Below are 18,920 nucleotides of genomic sequence, written 5' to 3'. Positions count from 1 at the left end.
GATGAATCTCAGTAACTGATTATTATAAATACTGTACTCGTACAGTAACTACAGGCACAGTACTGCAGTGCAGTGATTCACTACAATCACTACTTGGGTTCAAAACGTCCAGAACTGACTTTCTGTGGGACGCAAAGGTGATGCTTCAAAATACAATATTCAAGCATCCCGTTCTCTTCATGTAAACATTTCATTTCGAAATGGTTGACGTTTAACATACCAGTAGATCTCCTTGTGCTACATCAAACCAAACGAGACCAATTCTGTGACCCAATTTGGCAAAAGCACATAGAAACTTCATCAGATAATAAATTCACTTCATATTTTACCCTTCATGCAGATGACAGGGGATTGTAGTCATTTAACCTGACTGTAACCTTGATATTTTACCTTGTTTTCTGGCAGGTTTTCATTCAGTTCTTTGCAACAAGAATGAAACAAAAATCTTACAGTTTATTTATCATTAGTTATTTGCATTAATTAATTTCATGCATTTATTTCAAGTACACAAGCGTACCTTCAGATGAATCTCAGTAACTGATTATTATAAATACTGTACTCGTACAGTAACTACAGGCACAGTACTGCAGTGCAGTGATTCACTACAATCACTACTTGGGTTCAAAACGTCCAGAACTGACTTTCTGTGGGACGCAAAGGTGATGCTTCAAAATACAATATTCAAGCATCCCGTTCTCTTCATGTAAACATTTCATTTCGAAATGGTTGACGTTTAACATACCAGTAGATCTCCTTGTGCTACATCAAACCAAACGAGACCAATTCTGTGACCCAATTTGGCAAAAGCACATAGAAACTTCATCAGATAATAAATTCACTTCATATTTTACCCTTCATGCAGATGACAGGGGATTGTAGTCATTTAACCTGACTGTAACCTTGATATTTTACCTTGTTTTCTGGCAGGTTTTCATTCAGTTCTTTGCAACAAGAATCATGCGCCGCTCAGAAGTGACGAACGCGGAAGCGCAGCGGAGAGATCAAAACAAAACAACGGTCGCTTATTAGAAGTACAAAACGAGGATTGGTAAAGAAGAATGTCGGAGGATTTCGATATAAGCCAAGAGGAGACTGGTTTTCCTTTGCTAAAGTAAGCAAACTTTGCTTCCTTTGATCCTTTAAACAAACGTTGGTTTTCACGAGAGTAACCGGTGTATGCGCAACGCTGACCTCATACGTCATGCTCCCGGAACTGCCGGAATATTTTTCTTACAAAAACGCATCGATTCGCTACAGAAGGCCTTTGTTCACCCACCGGAGCCGTGTGAGAGACTTTTTTTTTATGGATGGGCGATTTTTATTCAAGTTCTTTTGGACTGAAACAATGCAACACCCGCTGATTTTGGACTGAAGCAATGCAACACCCGCTGAGTGGCATTAAACAGCTTGAAAGATCAAAGACAATTTTTTATATAACTTCGATTGGATTCGTCTGAAAGAAGAAAGTCATATACACCTAGGATGCCTCGGTGGTGAGTAAAACGCAGCCTAATTTTCATTTTTGGGTGAACTAACCCTTTAAGCGCAGTTTTTCTTGTAATTAGGAGCGCTTGTCCTCCTAATTAAAAAAATTAGGAGCACCTTCTGATCAATAATCGAATTAGTATTAATAAATTAATTTGTACTACAGAGGTGGCACAGAAGAACACAAAAGTGGCTTGTAGGTACATTTTCAGACGATTAATGAGGCTCAGAGGTAGCATGAGTGCAATTAAATTCATAAATACATGTGGAGATTAATGTTTTAGATATAACATTTTGAATACAGAAATATTAAATGATTTTAATAACTGAAATTATATGCTAAAAATGAAACTAAATCCGCCAGCAGGTGGTGGCAAGTCACTGATTTTATCACTGAATCATTCATTCAATTGATTCGTTTGAACGGCTGAATCATTCAGGAATGAAGCAAGTGACTGTCTTCATGAACTGACGGAAATCCGTCGTAGCGACGGAACTTTAATCCCTGCAGTTATGGTGCACTCTTGTATCATCGTCTTGACTGTCATAACCAAACATGACCCGCAGTTTGAATGCTGAATGGAGGATGGCAGACAGCCGCAGCGGAGAGAAAAGTTTACGTGAACTTGAATTTAACGACTTAAATATTCATCTGTACCTCACATTGAACTATGGAATGGCTTCAGAACACCTGGACAGTGTTGCCAATTTAGCTACTTTGTAGCTAGATTTAGCGACTTCCCCGCCCCTTTTGAGACTTTTTTCAAAAGTTTAGGGACAAATACAGCAACTTCTTGGACAAACCTTATCTAAGTTCTCATCTTGCCCGCTGATCTACGTTCATCTTTATATAGATCAGTGAATTTGCCATTGTCATGTCATCTAGCGACATTTAGCTACCAGTTTTAGCAGTTGGCAACACTGCACCTGGACTTTGATTTCATTGTGCTTTATAATGTTTTTTTGTGCTTTCGTGGGGCTTAACAGTAACAATAGTATACGCACAATATCGGATTTGGATCGGTCTCGTCTGACCGATACCCGATCCGGCAGAAAATGCCAGTATCGGAGCCGATACCGATACGGAGTATAGGATCGATGCATCCCTAGTTAGGACACACTTCTCAATACTTAGGTCACTTTTTCAAAACTCTTCACATAGTTCTCCTAAACAGCTTTCATCTTGGCACAGCAGTTAACTGCACATTCATAATGCACTAAAACTAACAAAACACTTCATACATGTCTCAAATCAACCCATTCTTCCATAGCACTAGCAAAGATTGTCAGCCAACAAAAGCAATGACCTAAAAACACTAACAACAGGTAGTACTTTTGTAAAATTTCATTACAAAACAAGAATGACACCTTTCTACTGGTTTAGAACTCACTGCAATATATATTACATAGTCCATGTTTACATTACAAATTATTCCTAATTTGTCTCCTTTTGTAGATATGGTACAATTATTAAATGTCTAACTGTGTAGCTGTTCAGTTAAATCTAACTATTTTGATAGTATTTCATTTTTTTTAAGATTCAGAATATGTTTCAATAATGTATTACTGTGGAATTGTAGCAAATTGCTGTTTTATTCACTGTTGTATTATGTTAGGTTTTGAGCTTAGGTTAAACAGTATGTAAACGTGCAAATTGGCCTGTAGGTGTATAGAGTTTTGGTGGTGTTTGAGTCCGAGTGAGAAAAGAATTCATGTAATTAGAAAGATCGTTGAAATCATTTTGTGCCAAAGCAATGACAAATGATCCACAGTTTATCCCGCATAGACTGCTGTTGTGCTCACTGTGTGACAAAAGTGACCTAAGTATTGACAAATGTGTCCAAGTGATTGTAAAAAAAAAAAAAAAGTAATACTTTTTACATTTAGAACATTTAAAATAACTTGTGTAACAATTCAAGTCTTTCCTGTCATTTTTGATTGATTTAATGTGTCATTGCTGAATAATAGCATTTATTTCTCAGGAGGTGAGATGAAAGTGAGTGGAGAAGAGCCTCACGTCGTATCCGCGGAGCACAGCGAGGTGGAAGGACAGCAGCTGTAGCGGGATGACGCTGAGGATTCCCTGCAGACAGTCCACACTGTGAGGCACTTTGATGGTGCGGCTGGAGTTTTTGATGGTCTCATAGTCCTCCTTATCACAGATCACGATCGGACGGCCCTACAACAGCAACATAACCTCCTCTTAAACAGAGGAAAAACAGCAGAGACAGCTAGGGCTGTCTCTATATAGCAAGCTTTTAATTCAATCTATACTTACGTGTTTTTGGCATACTGAATTGTGAATGGTCTGCAACTTGATTTACAGCATCTCTAATCATTGTACCACTGAATTTTAAACTATTTTATATCTTACAAGCAGTAGCATTACCGTCAGGACATGCAAATCTAGTAATGGTAAATGCGAACATTTGAATGGCTCTTACCTGTCTCGCCACGACCTGCTGCAGTGCGTTCTGGCACTTGGTGTATGTGTGGTCTCTCATGATGATCATGATGACAGGCATGAGTTTGTCCACTAGAGCCAGCGGCCCGTGCTTCAGCTCTCCAGCCAAAATCCCCTCTGAATGCATGTACGTGATCTCCTTAATTTTCTAAATGACCCACAAACACAAGCTTTAACATGGGAAGACGGACTAGATGGGAACTATTAAACAAAATACAAATAAAACAGAAAAAAAGCACAGTAAAGCAAAAAACTAAACTAAACAAAATAGGCAAAATAAGGCAAAAAAAAAAAAAGAGGCAAAGAAAGGCAAGGCAAGGCAAACAAAGCAAAACAAAAAGTAAAAGCAAAGCAAAGCAAAGACAAAAAGTAAAAGCAAAGCAAAAGCAAAAACAAAAGGAAAATGAAGAAAATTCAAAAGCAAAACCAAAGCACAGCACAGCAAAGCAAAGCAAAACCAAAACTAAAAAACAAAAAAGAGTCACACTTTAATTCAAGTTCCAATTCTCGTTATTACCAAACCAATAACTATGACTTTTGTCAGCTGTTAAGTTTAAGTATGGGGTATGATTAGGGGTGTAGAATATTCTCATGCAGAATATGTGCTTTATAAGCACTAATAAACAGCCAATATATTAATATTATGCATGCTAATAAGCAACTAGTTAATAGTGAGAATTGGTCCCTATACTAAAGTGGTACCCAAAAAACAAAACAAAACGGCAAAATAAAGCAAAACAAGCTAAAACCAAAAAATAAAAGATAAAAAAATAAAAAAATAAAAAAAAATGCACAACTGTTGCATAACCACAATTGGGGGGGGAAAAAAAATCTAAAAATATCTAAAAGTACATATGTTCATTTTTGTGGTCAGAGCTTGGCTAATGCCTCAGTGACAGATTCATCCTCACTTCCAGTGTATGTCGGGGGTTTTCTTAACACAGTCAAACTGCTTCCTCTGTTTATTTGTGGTTAGGCTAATCGAGGCCAAACCCCTGGAAAATTCTGAAGTCCATCAGTTAAGATTCTTATTTTCTCCCTTGCTCTTACTTTCCTGTAAGACTCGGATGTACAGGTCTACTCATTCTTGAATGTGAAACAGCATAGTTTCAATTAGGGCTGGGCGATTTGGCAAAAAAATAAAATCTAGATTTGTTCAGAATGTTTGACCGATTCTCAACTTTTTACGATTTTAACTAGTCAACTTAAAAATTTAACTACAACACTTTGAGACTTTAGTCTTTGCAAATTTACAGATCTTCTTTATGCACCAAGAGCTTGTAACACTCCAAAGAGAAAGGAAAAAATGAAATCGCATCATATGACCCCTTTAAACAAATCACTTGTTAAATATCTTTGCAAAAAAAAAGATACATTAACTACAACTACATCCTGTACAAACTTGTCTTATACAGGTTATATGTTTAGAGATAGGCTACAATGAAAATGATAAAAAAAAAAAAACTCAATGTAATTCAGACTTTATACACAGAATCCAAAGTTGTACATTTGCAAACTGCACACTTGTAAATATATCTGTACATTCATTCAAACAGTTACATTTATCTATATTTCTGCTTCTGTATATAGTGCATTATTTAATTTTCTGTTTTTCTTATATTAGTGTTATACTCCATCTCTACTGTGTAATTCCTATGTCTGCTGCACTAGTTTGCACTATTTCCATACGTTCTTCTGCACTGGAAGCTCCTGTCACTAGTCAAATTCCTTGTCTGTGTAAACATACTTTGTAATAAAGCTCTTTCTGACTTCTGAAGGTATAACACCAGTAGACTATTAACAATAAATGTTCTGTGAAAACAACGAACAGCAGCTTTCAGCCTGTCACCATGAAATAAACATGAAATATCAGACTTACAGTAGTAGTTCTTTACAGGTTTTTTTATTAGATTGCGCTGCTTTTCCACAGTTTTTTCTATGTAAACATAGACGTTTGACTGTTGCGCTCACGTCTCTTGCAGCGTCTCATGCATGAAACGGCAGTCTAAAAACGCGGCGCTCAAGTTAAAAGAAGTTCACTCCCATCTTCTTGCATGTTTTACCCAATTCCACCACCCGCGTCGCATCTTTGTCAACACAAAAGCGCATTCTGTGCGAACGGCGCCTCGAGATACGAGCGCGTCTCATGTAAGCAGTTAATCACGTGCGCCGACATGCGGTTGGATCGTTCTTTTCTCTTTACTGTTATCATTGGCATATTGTCAAAGTGTCTAATTCTGACGTTTGGTAATATTTCTATTCAAAAATCGCGATTCCTCGATTTCTAAAAAATAAAATCGTGGCAAAACATTAAATTCGAATTAATCGATAAAATCTGAAAAATCGCCCAGCCCTAGTTTCAATCAGTGTAAATTACCCTCAAATCAGAAATAGAGGGATGCCTGAGAGACTCTGTTAAAGGGAAAGTTCATCCAAAAATCACTTTAAAAGTTTGACATATACAGTATATGAATATTTGAATTTTTAACAAAAAAATGCAATCTCACAAAATGTAAGGTGTTAAAAAGGGATCATATTCTGCATTTTTGAAGAATATTTCCCCATTTTTTGAGAGCTATGATGAGAGCTATAATGAGAAATTTGAGAGCTATTATGACTTAAATGTGGGTCTGTTATTTCCACGAAGTTATCACATGGTTTAAGGAGGCTTGAAACAGAGGAAGGAGGGGAGTGAGTGCTAGATGGGTGAAAGGACTAACCAAAGCTCCCTCCAGGCAGGTGGCGTAGTGGTATCCTCTGCCCATGATGAGAACACTCTTCTGCTGATACAGCTCAGCTGCCAACTTCTGAATCTCCTCATCCAGGCTCAACACCTCCTTGATTAGATCTACAGAAAGAAAGACACAGAAATGAGGATACACACCAATTACAGAAAATCAGCAGCTAAGTAATCATGTTTCCTCTTTGTTATGTGAGTGAAGGCTCTAAAATGTCTGGTGAAAAAAAGCGAAAGGTTTCCTGGAACAGAACTAAATGAATAGGCAGTGTTTCACCTGTACATCTAAATGTCCACTTCTTTTTCCTTTCCTTTCCTTTTTTTCGTATGGAACAGAAGCTGTCAGAAATGTTTTGTAATATGTAAAGCTAACTTTAAGTTTTTGTGTTCATAAAATCCTGACAAAACTATTTGTAATATACATTAACTTTATAATATACATTATTATTTATAGACTTTATATTTTACATCTTTATAAAATAAAATATATAGGGGTCCAACCCGGTACTAGCAAGGTGTACCTAATAAAGTGGCCAGAATCTATCCAAACTACTGCTCCATCATGACATTAGGTCATTCCTTACTTCAAAAGGAAACAACAGATATGATACCTGCTTGCAGCACCCCTTGTGGCAAGACTGAGAATACGTACATGTGTGGCAATGACACATTTAATCTACTTACATACATATGTTTTGGGCCAAAGACTGCAAATACAGTATTCAAAACATGCTAGCATTAATGGCAGAATCAGCAGTTCTTCATATGAACAGTGAGCTGGAGCGCAGGGGGAACATCAGTAACCGGCTGCCAATACATTCCTGACCTCATTGGCTTGGAAGCAGAACGAAAACTCCACAGACGGAGAAAGCAAGAAGTGGAGAAAGATGGGGGAAGGGGGCACCCCAGCAGACACTTGCGGTCCAATAAAGACTTTCAGCAGTGACGGAGAGAGCTGGCCGAGGCAGTATACTCCTCTCGGCACACAAACCCCAGAGCAAATGCACTTACACGCACATGGAGCTCTATGACGTCAGCATTTCACCATCGTAAATGTACACAAAAAGCATATGTGCACAAAAACACAGAATTTATTTATCGAATTTACTATTGTAACTAATGACTAAGATCACGTTAGCAGCAATTCTAGACAATTCTAAAACTCGCACACATGTATTTGTGTTTACCTGGCAGCACTTTGAGGCCTTGTATGATTTCTCGTCTGCGCGGCTGCACTGAGATTCTGTCATCGCACATCAGAAGGGCGAACATAATGAGAGCCACGAATTGACTTGTGTATGCCTGCAATAAATAAAAACAAACAGCACAAAACAGTTCACATAAGCTCAAAATGCAATTTATTTTATTGTTACAAATGGGGGTCAATCCTACAGTGTGGGGCCACTGTGGGCCAGAGTATAAAGTAGTTGAGACACTGAAGCCATGGTTAAAATAAGTATACATATCATGGCATTAGATAACTAAATATAAACCAAGAGGCATCTAATGCACTTGTGGTTACTCTGTTAGGACAGCTGTTTGAATTGGAGGCTTCGAACATCCACAAAAAAAACAAAAAAATCAGCGCCACATCAATTCAAGTCATTGCAAAAATGTCTCCAAAAAGATAGTCCATATATTTAGTGCCCTATGATTTCAACGATGCGGAAAACACGGACAGAATCGCAGAATTCAGTCATAAAAATTGAATTTACTGTATAACACGGAATGTCACGCAATCTGCCAAATTTTGGATAAATATAACAAAACTAGGCAAGTACACATAAATCAAAACGCGAGTGTGTGAATATTAAGCCACAAACATACTATTTAAACATGAATCCTGCATGTTCCGCATGTCTCTGTGTGAACACAATCTCTAGAACTGCTCTGAGTCACTTCATGAACATTTTACCATTTCTTTTGAGTTAAACTATCGTCATATATACAAACTACAAATTTCAAGGTCTTCACAGCAACCTGTCAAAATAAAAGTTCAGTTTAACTTGAAGAAACTGTGACAAGAATATATTACTTCATGTAATGACAGTACTACTACTACTAATACAATTATTAAAACATTATTTTTAAGGAGAATTTAGGTAAACACACACACACACACACACAAATAATAATAATAAATTGATCAAATCAATTAGAGATGCTTTTGATTATTAAAATTTAATGAAACCATTAAAATGGAATCCAGAAAATTAATTTAAAACACAGAGTTTGGTAAAAATTTTTAAATAAAACTGAACTTGAGAAAAAAAATAAAACATTTCATAAGGCCTTAAAGATTTAATTTTTTTTAAACTTTTAATAAACTGCCGTTAAATTGTGTACGTTTCATGATTTCAATTAATTAGACATGCTTTTTGATTCATATTTTTTAGTTTAACCATTAAAAGAGAGTCTAGAAAAATTGAAACAGTTTTCTCTAGTGCTCTCTATTATAATAATGGCTATTATAACAATACAACTGACTCATTTATAAAATGTATATTTATTGTCTCTTCTTGCATGTAGAAGCTGAATGCAAAGAGGCATAAGTTGCATTTGTAAAATGACTTCTACAATGGTGTACTACCCAACAGTCCATGCAAAATTGCATCCCCAAAGCATAAACATGGTGCTGAAAAGCTACATGACATTTCTCAGTAGCGAGGTTCATGAAGGAGTTTAACTTAAAGAATCGCTATTAGTAGACGCTGCTGCTGAACGCTGCTGAAAGACGCATCGTGATCATGCAGGTCACATGCACACTTCACAAGATCTCACAACTTGATTCGACAAATTTTGCAAGGTTTGTGAAATTACATTTTTATTAGCAATTCAAAGATTTGTTTAAATGATGTAAATGCGTATTTGCTGAATGCTGACGGCAAACGAGAAAGTATTATAATGTTTGCCTTTCTATTACTAATAATATAAAAGCAATCGTTATAATACTTATTGTATACATTTTAATTCCTTTGTTTAACAGTTCTTTCTGATTATTAGACAGACTTTTATCTGTATTAGACAGAACTGTTAACGACGACAGCGAACAAGAGGGAGAATGTGAACACTGTGTGCTCAGGCGCTGCCGTTCTCAGCGCCGTCAAAATAAAAGTCCCGCTTCAAACGCATCGGGCCAAACAGAAAAACTTATCGGCCGATGCAGATAATTGAAAAATACCAAATATCGGCCTTGGCGATATATCGGTCGACCACTATCCGAAACCATGGATGTTATGTCACTCATTCAATCCCATAATGTGCCGTAATAACGAGTGTACAACCGATGTACACTCAACGGCTAGAGAATAGCCACAATGCAATATTAGGGTCTTGAGCAGGGTCATTCACACTTGCTCTAGATCAACTCAGGACTAGGGCTGTGCGATTAATCGAAATAGTCATAAAATCACGATTTGAGCATGCGCGATTTCTAAATCGCTTTACAGCATGATTTTCCGCGCCCCCGACCTCCCGCAGTATGCCATCCGAACCAATGAGAATGCAGCGCGACTAAATGGAGCACGAGAACAGAACAGACCGGGCAGGCATACAAAGATTTTTCTTTTCTTTTTCTGCCATATGTGTCTATTCTAGAGACATTTTGTTTTTTTTTTACTTCGTGATTATTTTGCCTTATGTCTGTTCTAGAGACATGTTACAGCTTCTTGATAAAGCTCTAATTGGTTTTCTTTTGGAAATATGTTTCAAATTCACACTGAATGCATTTATGACTGTAAAGCATGTCTGTGTGTGTCAAAATCATGATTAAAATCGAAATCGCAAAATTGATCAAAGAAATCGCAATAGGTTTTTTTTGTCCATATCACACAGCCCTACTCAGGACCTCCAATTTCCTGCAGAGATTAGCTCCAACCTGGATTAAACACACCTACCTGCAACTTTGTAGTGTTCCTGAAGACCTTGATTAGCTGGTTCAGGTGTGTCTGATTAGGGTTGGAGCTAAACACTGCAGGAAATTAGATCTCAAGGTCCAGAGTTGAGGACCATTGATCTAGATCACAGGTGTCAAACTCAGTTCCTGGAGGGCCACAGCCCTGCAGAGTTTAGATTCAACCCTAATTAAACGCACCGGATCCAGCTAATCAAGTCCTTCAGGCTTTTTTGAAAACTACATGGTTTGTGTGTTGGAACTAAACACTGCAGGGCTACAGCCCTCCAGGAACTGGGTTTGACACCTCTGCTCTAGATGTTTCTAAACGAGGGGTTCACACTGACTGTGACCAAGCAAACAGACACCATTGATTGTTGGTCATTTCTGGCACCACTATGGTCAGCAACCGTTTGGTGATGCAACAGTATTATATAACTCAAGTTCAGTCCTAGAGAGCCACAGTCCTGTAGAGTTCAGCTCCAACCCTAATCAAACACACCTGAACAAGCTAATCAATGTCTTCAGGATTACTAAGGCTATAGGCAGGTGAGGATTTTTTTTTCAGGGTTGGATCTGAATTCTGCAGGACTGCGGCTCTCTAGGACCAAACTTGCCTACCCCGATATAACTGGATACCATGGCAAAGTTTCAGTTCAAGTAAATGCATGTTAACATTTTTTTTTTCTTCATTTCAGTAGGTAAAACAGTACATGGATCCAGTGAGGAACAAGCAGAGCCACAACAGACTTGAGTGACTTAGAGCCACTGAAGAGGGAAAAAAACAATTCAACTACAGAAGTGTCAATGGGTAGCATGACATAATTGAGACTTTGAAAACAGTGACAAAAAAGAACCCCTAGCGGAGCACTGCAAGTTTTAAGCATGGAATTATGAAGGAATCAAAGCTTGCCACGGCAGGAACACTCTTGAAGAACAGAGGCCTCATGGGAGAGGGAGGACTGCAATCACAGCAAAATCAGGCAAAACAAGCAATACGTCATACCTACAAATCCATCAAATACCATCAAATTCAGCAGCTCACAAGATGGGCTGGGTATAAGCTAACTAGCTGCAAGCTGTGCTGCAATTGGTGTATTTTGGCAAATTGGAAGGAACAGTTGGAGGGTGTCTGTTGCCTGGAAAACTGCTGACTGATATTCGGTGCTGATTGAAAGATGTTTGATTGGCAGATATTTGGATTTATATTTGGGTTGAATGAAGTCAGCCTAACCATCTAATGGCCACAATGTGCAAAATATGATTGCCACCACAAATCCAGCCAGTGAAGTTACCAATCTAATGTACCCAAGCCTTGTGCCCATGTACGAAAGAGTCAGAAAAAAAAAAAAAAAAAGAACTGGCGTCTACATGACACTTTCATTTCTCAGTCAGCAGAGGGTCATCTTCTTCCCTAGCTTAAACTTCCCAATTTTGCAGTTGCAATCCAAATTATTACAGCTACAATCTGGAAACCCAGGAGCATAATACTCCAAGTAGTTGTGGGTTTAAAGGTTCCCCTGAGGGACTGCTCTGGTGCTGTGCAGACATGGGCGGCTAGAGAGAAAGAGCCTGCATCTGTGGAGCAATCCAACGATTCTCAAAAGTCCTGACATTTTAAAAGTGTGTATAATTTAGACGGAAAGCAAGAAGGCCAGATAACCTAGACTTGAGGGTGCATGATTGTACATGTTTATTCTTTGTAAAAACACCCAACAAAAAGTCCTTTGCGGACACTTAATGCCCCAATCTGGAAAAACATGAGTTGGGAACTAATAAGAGGGAGGATAAAAGAAGAATGAATGGATGGATTTCTACTTTATTGATGGATAGATGAGAAAGTCAGAGTGTCCTTCTCTTTGTGATGAGAGTTCCAGTTGGGGAAACAGCTTCCAGAATGACCATCCCTCCAAAGGGTATTCAACTGAGAAATTATTATGACCACAATGCACCACAGGAAACGGACCACCATTTTACAGAGCAACAAAGTGTCAATTTCATGTTAATGAAATTTTAAAAAGCTAATACAGTAACAACAGAATCTTAATTCATCACCACACAACCAGGGCCGGTGGAATCGATTTCCAGTCATTTTACTTCCTGTCATAGAATGGCATCATAAACGTTTTAACAGGACAGGCACCCCCAAGAATATCCTGAGGTGCCTTACTCAAGGACACAAAGGTGAAAGCTCAAGGATCACTTCTTGGAGGTCCTGAACCAACAACCATCTGATTACCAGGTTTTCACCATAATCACATGACGACTGTAGGTTTATCATTAACGTCAACATCAATTCAACCTGTAATGTGATGTACAGCATGTGAAACATTGGGAATTGCTTGGACTGGTCTTCTGTCCAGGGTTTTCACTGCCTTGGCATGAGATGCTGTGATTGGCTCCAGCATCCTCCTAACCCTATATAGGACACTTTGCAACTTTACAGATCTTCTTTATGCACCAAGAGCTTGTAACACTCCAAAGAGAAAGGAAAAATTGAAATAGCATCATATGACCCCTTAAGCATGAAAAAAATAAATAGGATGGATAGAATTGTTCAAATCTTTAAAAGTGGGCAATCATGCCAGACCTTAATGACAATTTGCAGTCGATTGTGGAGGACGAAGAAATACTAACTCCAATTTCTTTGCAGTAATATCAAAAGTAGAAAGGGTCCATTTTGATTTCATACTGACTTGAATATGACCTAATGAGCAATCCGCTATATGATCTCAGCATAAATTCACTGATTTGTGACTATAACTCCAAATTTTTATAGCCCCAACCATCGCAGCAATGACTGTGGTAGGGGTTTTTCTTTTACAACTACGTAACACATGGTCATTAACAACCTTTGGGAGTTTGTTCAATCACAACTGCATCATAATTATTCTTAAATACAGAAACAAATAAACCACCGATCTAATGAGAGTTTGATCCTCAACTGTAAAGTCCTGCATCTCATTTGAAACCTGGATGACATCCGAGGGAGTCTGTATCTTATCGCTTAAACTCATTGAAAATGGCCTGCCCAATTGTTCCAAGAGCTAAAGAGAAAAAGTAGGGGTAGAGAAAGGCCGGAGCAGCAAGAGTATGAAAAGTGCAGTCTCCTTTGTGGTCATATTTCTTCTCTCAGCATTAACATCTCTCATCCAGCTGCTCCTTAGACACTCGATTCCAAGAACAGTTTTTTTCTTTTCACATATTTGTTGTGACTTCATTAGACTTGTATGTGGTGGTCGAAGATATAGAATAGTGGTTAAGACACATGCTCTAGACCTTCTGAGCTGTAGTGCTTATGTGGGAGACTCAGGTTTCATTCTGGCATATAGCTCGACATGGTTTAGAATGGTATGGGACACTTCACTTCATCTTCTGTGAATATACATTCACAGCTATATACATTCAGATGACTTGCCTTGACTCGCCTTGAGTAACCATAGCCACTGTGGGCTGCTTGAGCATTACCATTAGTATCAGATGATACACTGACCAAAAATAAAATTATCATTAAGTATAACTTTAATTTAAATTTACTAAGGCTGTAAATTGGCTAAAACTGTAATCAGATCATTTGCATAATATCCTTTTTTTGTGATTATACTAAATGAACTAAATCCAACAGTTCTAAACATTAAGTTAAAATGTTCAAAGGTGGTTGCCATTTTTGTCCCCCTCCCTCAGCAATAAAATTACTTGATAAATTAAGAAACAACCAAAAAAACCAAACCCACCTTGGTGCTAGCCACACCAATCTCTGGGCCAGCATTGATGTGAACACCACAGTCTGTTTCTCTTGAGACAGAGCTGCCCACAGTGTTGGTGATGCCCACCGTCAGGGCACCTCTCTCCTTACAGTAGCGCAGAGCCAACAGGCTGTCTGCAGTCTCTCCTGAACACACACATCAGAGTTCAGATGACTGTCCTACCTCAAAAACATAATTCATAACACACACAGGCACGCAAGCCAACCTGACTGGCTGATGAAAAAGCAAACATCATCTCGGAAGACAGGCGTGTTGCGATCCAGGAAATCACTAGCCAGCTCCACCATGACAGGAAGTTCAGTCAGTTCTTCCAGTACCTGACGAGTCTAAGCCAGAAACAGAACCAGCATGAACCAATTATTATTTCGTAATCAGACATGATGCAATAAAATATGATAAAGTGATAAAAGAAAAAATTTAGTCAACTTATGACTGTTAGTCAAGGCTTTTTTTGCAGTGTCTTTGTGTTTTTTCATGATGACGTGACGTGAAGTGACATGTGGCCAAGTATGGTTACCCATACTAGGAAGTAGTGCTCTGCGTTTAACCCATCCAAAGTGCACACACACACCGTGAACACACACCCAGAGCAGTGGGCAGCCATTTATGCTGCGGCACCCGGGGAGCAGTTGGGGGTTCGGTGCCTTGCTCAAGGGCACCTCAGTCGTGGTACTGAAGGTGGGAGAGAGCGCTGTACATTCACTCCCCCCACCTACAATCCCTGCCGGTACGAGACTCGAACCCGCAGCCTTTGGGTTACGAGTCCGACTCTCTAACTCTCTAACCATTAGGCCACGACTTCCCCTGATAATGATCCATTCTCTCCAGTCATACAAGCAAAATCTCAGCAAAAACGGTCCATTGTTTATTGCCAACAGTGCAGCGCTTTATGAAGTCCCTTTTAAGCCAAGCAGTTTTCTATTGATCAAAATGGCAGATCTGTGGAATCAACTTAAACCCTAACAAAATCTGCATTGGTTAGTCACAAAATTCCAGACTGTGTGGATTCATATTAAAAACACTGGATTTCACCCACAAATATTCACCAAACAAATGTGACAGTACCTTCAGAACAAAATAGGACATTTTGGTCACACTTTATTTTAAAGTCCATTTCTCGCCATTAACAAACCATTAACTACATGCTAATAAGCTATTTGCTTATAGAGAGAATTTGTCCCAATACTAAAGTAACACTTTAGTTTAGGGACCAATTCTCACTATTAACTAGTTGCTTATTAGCATGCCTATTATTAACATATTGGCTGTTTATTAGTGCTTATAAAGCACATATTCTGCATGAGAATATTCTACATCCCTAATCCTACCCACTACCTAAACTTAACAACAACCTTACTAACTATTAATACGCAGCAAATTAGGAGTTTGAGGCAAAAGTCGTAGTTAATAGTTTGTTAATAGTGAGAATTGGACCTTAAAATAAAGTGTGACCCTAAAGTGTTACCAACATTTTTTTTATACAGCTGTAGCTTTAACACTATGTAAATTCCCACTTTATAAAATGAGTAAACGCAGGCCCAACAGAGACTGTGCTTCTTCATCTTTCAATAGCTGACCATTTACATAACATTATATTTTGTTTTTGCAGTTTGGTTTCATTTTTTTTTTTACAGATGGGAAGATTCAAGTTCTGAAACTTTTCAGAGGACAATTTTTTTCTTTATATGACCCCTTTAAATTCTGGATTTAAACTTGTACAAGTCTCTGTGACCCCCTTCACACCTGACAATAACATGTGTTTCATATCCGAACAATCTTCAGCTGGATTGCATTTACACCTTGGATTCCAGGTCTCCAATGTAATCGGATTTCAAAAGGTTTTCTGTCATATGACAGATAATAAATAAGACATCTAGTCTATTGCATTTCTCCATTCAGAAATTATTTTAAGTGAGAAGTGAGTGAAGATTCAACACAGACAGACTGCGACACACTGAGAATACTTGTTTTTACGCAGGCTAAAAATGCACACTTCAGAAGATCCAACTGATGGAGTTTGCATGGTTCGCAGAATTAAATATTTATTTGAGATTTAGACTTTGCCTTTCTATTACTAATAACAGAAAGGCAAACACTATTAATATATTTCCATTTACCGTTTAACAAATTATTTATTAGCCAAATCTGTTCAAGAAATCTGATGAAGATGGAGAATGGGAACTCCGATTAATCTGTGCTTAGATGCTGATGTTGTCATAAATAAAAGTTTCTGAAATTTATGAGAAAAACAAAAAAACTTCAGCCAACCACTTATTGAAACTAACTTTTCCAATCATATGTTTTGTAGCATTTACAACTCTTAACATTGTTAAATGTTGTTAGTCATACCTAACCAGCTCCAAATGTAGATCTCAATACGAGATCTATTCGCTAGAAAACCCATACTAATGCCAGGTGTGAAGTGGACCTCTGTGTGTTTGTTTAATGATGTACATACTGCAACTCCAGCATGGTAACTGGTCCCACAGGCGATCATGATGAGCCTCCGACATCTCTGGATCTCTTTAATGTGGTCTTTCAACCCTCCCAAGATCACTGCAAACACACACAATTTACGAAAAGCTGGTATAAAAGAAAAAAAAAAAAAAAAAAATCCAGGAAAAATCAGCTATTCCCAGTAACTTCTTTGCCTTCTGTTTCACTATAAACTTTTAAAGGAAGTAGATTAGGCAGAAACTTGCTACTTGGCATTCCCCTGAAATCTGACTCATTGCTCATGAGTCCAGTTTTATTGACAATGATGCAGTTGACTGACCATTCAGTTCTACCAAAGTCAACACATACAGTAAGTGTGTAAAGAGTCAGCTGGTAAATGTTTGCAAAGACATCGACACGCCTCGTTCCCGTTAAATCAATTTCTTCTGAACAGTGTAGAGATACGTCTAAATTCACAAGAACTATGAATTCCCTAGAAGCTTTACTTGTGTCTGGTCTGGAAAGGACTCGCTGATCTGAGCACAGCTGGCCTCACCTGTGTTGTTCTCAAAGTTAACTCTTCCTCGCATGGTGTTGACCACAGACTCTGGCTGCTCGAAGATCTCCTTCTGCATGAAGGAACTGAAGTTTCCTTTTTATAAAGAAGAAATAGAGTCAAGTTAGTCTTTTAGGTGACAAGCATCACAAAATCACTGCATTCGGTTGTACCGAGTGAATTATCGGGTCATATTTTTGAGCAAATGTCATCTGGAACTGCTCTCGTCTTAAAGGGCATCTGGGAGGCGTCATAAGCCATGACTGAACAATCATTATCATAAATAGCCGATTACAAACAGTCTGATGGGATTAAGAGATTTCAGCCACTGACGCCAAGCAAAACCAAAGCCCTTAATTTTCCGCTCGATTAGAAATTCTTCATTAATTCTTTTCTCACAAAATCATTGAGATACACAGCAGGAATGCGAGAATAACTGAGGCAATGCCATACCCAGAAATTAGGTCATGAGAATCGTTTCTTTTTTTTCCACAATAGGTCAGATGAAATGTGGGGAGGCGAGGAGAAATGAGGGAAGGAGTGGATGGAGAGATGGAGGAGGAGCAAAAAAGGAGGAGAAATATAAAGCAGTGCACATCTGAAGTGATGTACTGCTCTCTGGTGGCTGGAAAGCAAGCACACATTTGCCCTCTGATACATGTCAGCTCCTCAAGCTCAACAGTAGTAGTGAGTGCTATGGTGGTCTCAGTCTCCGATGCATAACCGTTGTTCGTTTACAGAGTGAATGCTACGTATTGCACACAGAACTGGAAAGCTCCAATCAGAATGCTCGAATGCAATGCAAAAGATAGAAAAGCAAAGAGATGAATGTGCAACATTTCCTTTAAAAATGATGCAGGATGAAATAAAGCACCTCCTACAGTTCCTCTACCACAGAAAAGTTAACATTTTTGAGAAGGAGCTAAAACAGTCCCTCAAAACAGCAAAGAGTAACTAAAATTCCTGGTCACACTTTAGTTTGGGGAGGAATTTTCACTATTAACTAACTATTAACTACGACTTTTGTCTCAAACTCACAATTTGCTGCTTATTAATAGTTAGCAAGGTAGTTGTTAAGTTTAGGATTAAGGGATCTAGAATATAGTCTTGCAGAATAAGGCATTAAAGGTGGAGTATGTCTTTTTTCAAAAACGCTTTAGAAAACTGAGTCGGGCCGAGTACCAAAACAAACTTGTAGCCAATCAGCAGTAAGGGGCGTGTCTACTCATGATGGGGAGGAGAGAGCGCTCAGTGCACAGGACGGACATTAGCCGAGCCGAGCAACGACAGAAAGATAGGGATGGCGGATAAAAAAAACAAAAGAGGGAGAAAAACGTCTGCGGAACAAAAGAAGGCTTACGGAGAGAGCGCTCAGTGCACAGGACGGACATTAGCCAAGCCGAGCAATGACAGAAAGATAGGGATGGCGGATAAAAAAACAAAAGAGGGAGGAAAACGTCTGCGGAACAAAAGAAGGCTTAAGGCAATAAGGCAAGAAGTAGGAGCCGTGTAAATATCAGATCAGCTTTCCAGCGCTGGAGAGAACTCAAGGAGCGGAAGGCCTGCGATCGGACGCCGAGGTT

At 38.6% G+C, this 18,920-nt stretch overlaps 1 protein-coding gene across 1 annotated transcript in view; it reads right to left on the bottom strand.

Moving 5' to 3' along the window:
• Window positions 1–3,463: 3,463 nt before the first annotated feature.
• The window catches only part of LOC107710818 (glutamine--fructose-6-phosphate aminotransferase [isomerizing] 1-like), a 23,251-nt gene continuing 7,794 nt past the window's right edge, over window positions 3,464–18,920 (bottom strand). The window contains exons 10-17 of the mRNA XM_016515668.1: window positions 17,338–17,433; window positions 16,804–16,901; window positions 14,551–14,671; window positions 14,313–14,470; window positions 7,874–7,988; window positions 6,670–6,797; window positions 3,930–4,097; window positions 3,464–3,664 (exon numbers count right to left, since the gene is read on the bottom strand). Of these exons, the coding sequence (XP_016371154.1) occupies window positions 3,464–3,664; window positions 3,930–4,097; window positions 6,670–6,797; window positions 7,874–7,988; window positions 14,313–14,470; window positions 14,551–14,671; window positions 16,804–16,901; window positions 17,338–17,433 (1,085 nt within the window). The remainder of the gene's footprint in view (window positions 3,665–3,929; window positions 4,098–6,669; window positions 6,798–7,873; window positions 7,989–14,312; window positions 14,471–14,550; window positions 14,672–16,803; window positions 16,902–17,337; window positions 17,434–18,920) is intronic.

Source organism: Sinocyclocheilus rhinocerous, unplaced genomic scaffold, assembly GCF_001515625.1.
Source record: "Sinocyclocheilus rhinocerous isolate Xijiao unplaced genomic scaffold, SAMN03320098_v1.1 scaffold1198, whole genome shotgun sequence".
NCBI lineage: Eukaryota > Metazoa > Chordata > Actinopteri > Cypriniformes > Cyprinidae > Sinocyclocheilus > Sinocyclocheilus rhinocerous.
Note: the sequence above shows the minus strand (reverse complement) of the source record. Positions and strands in the feature narration are given on the sequence as shown.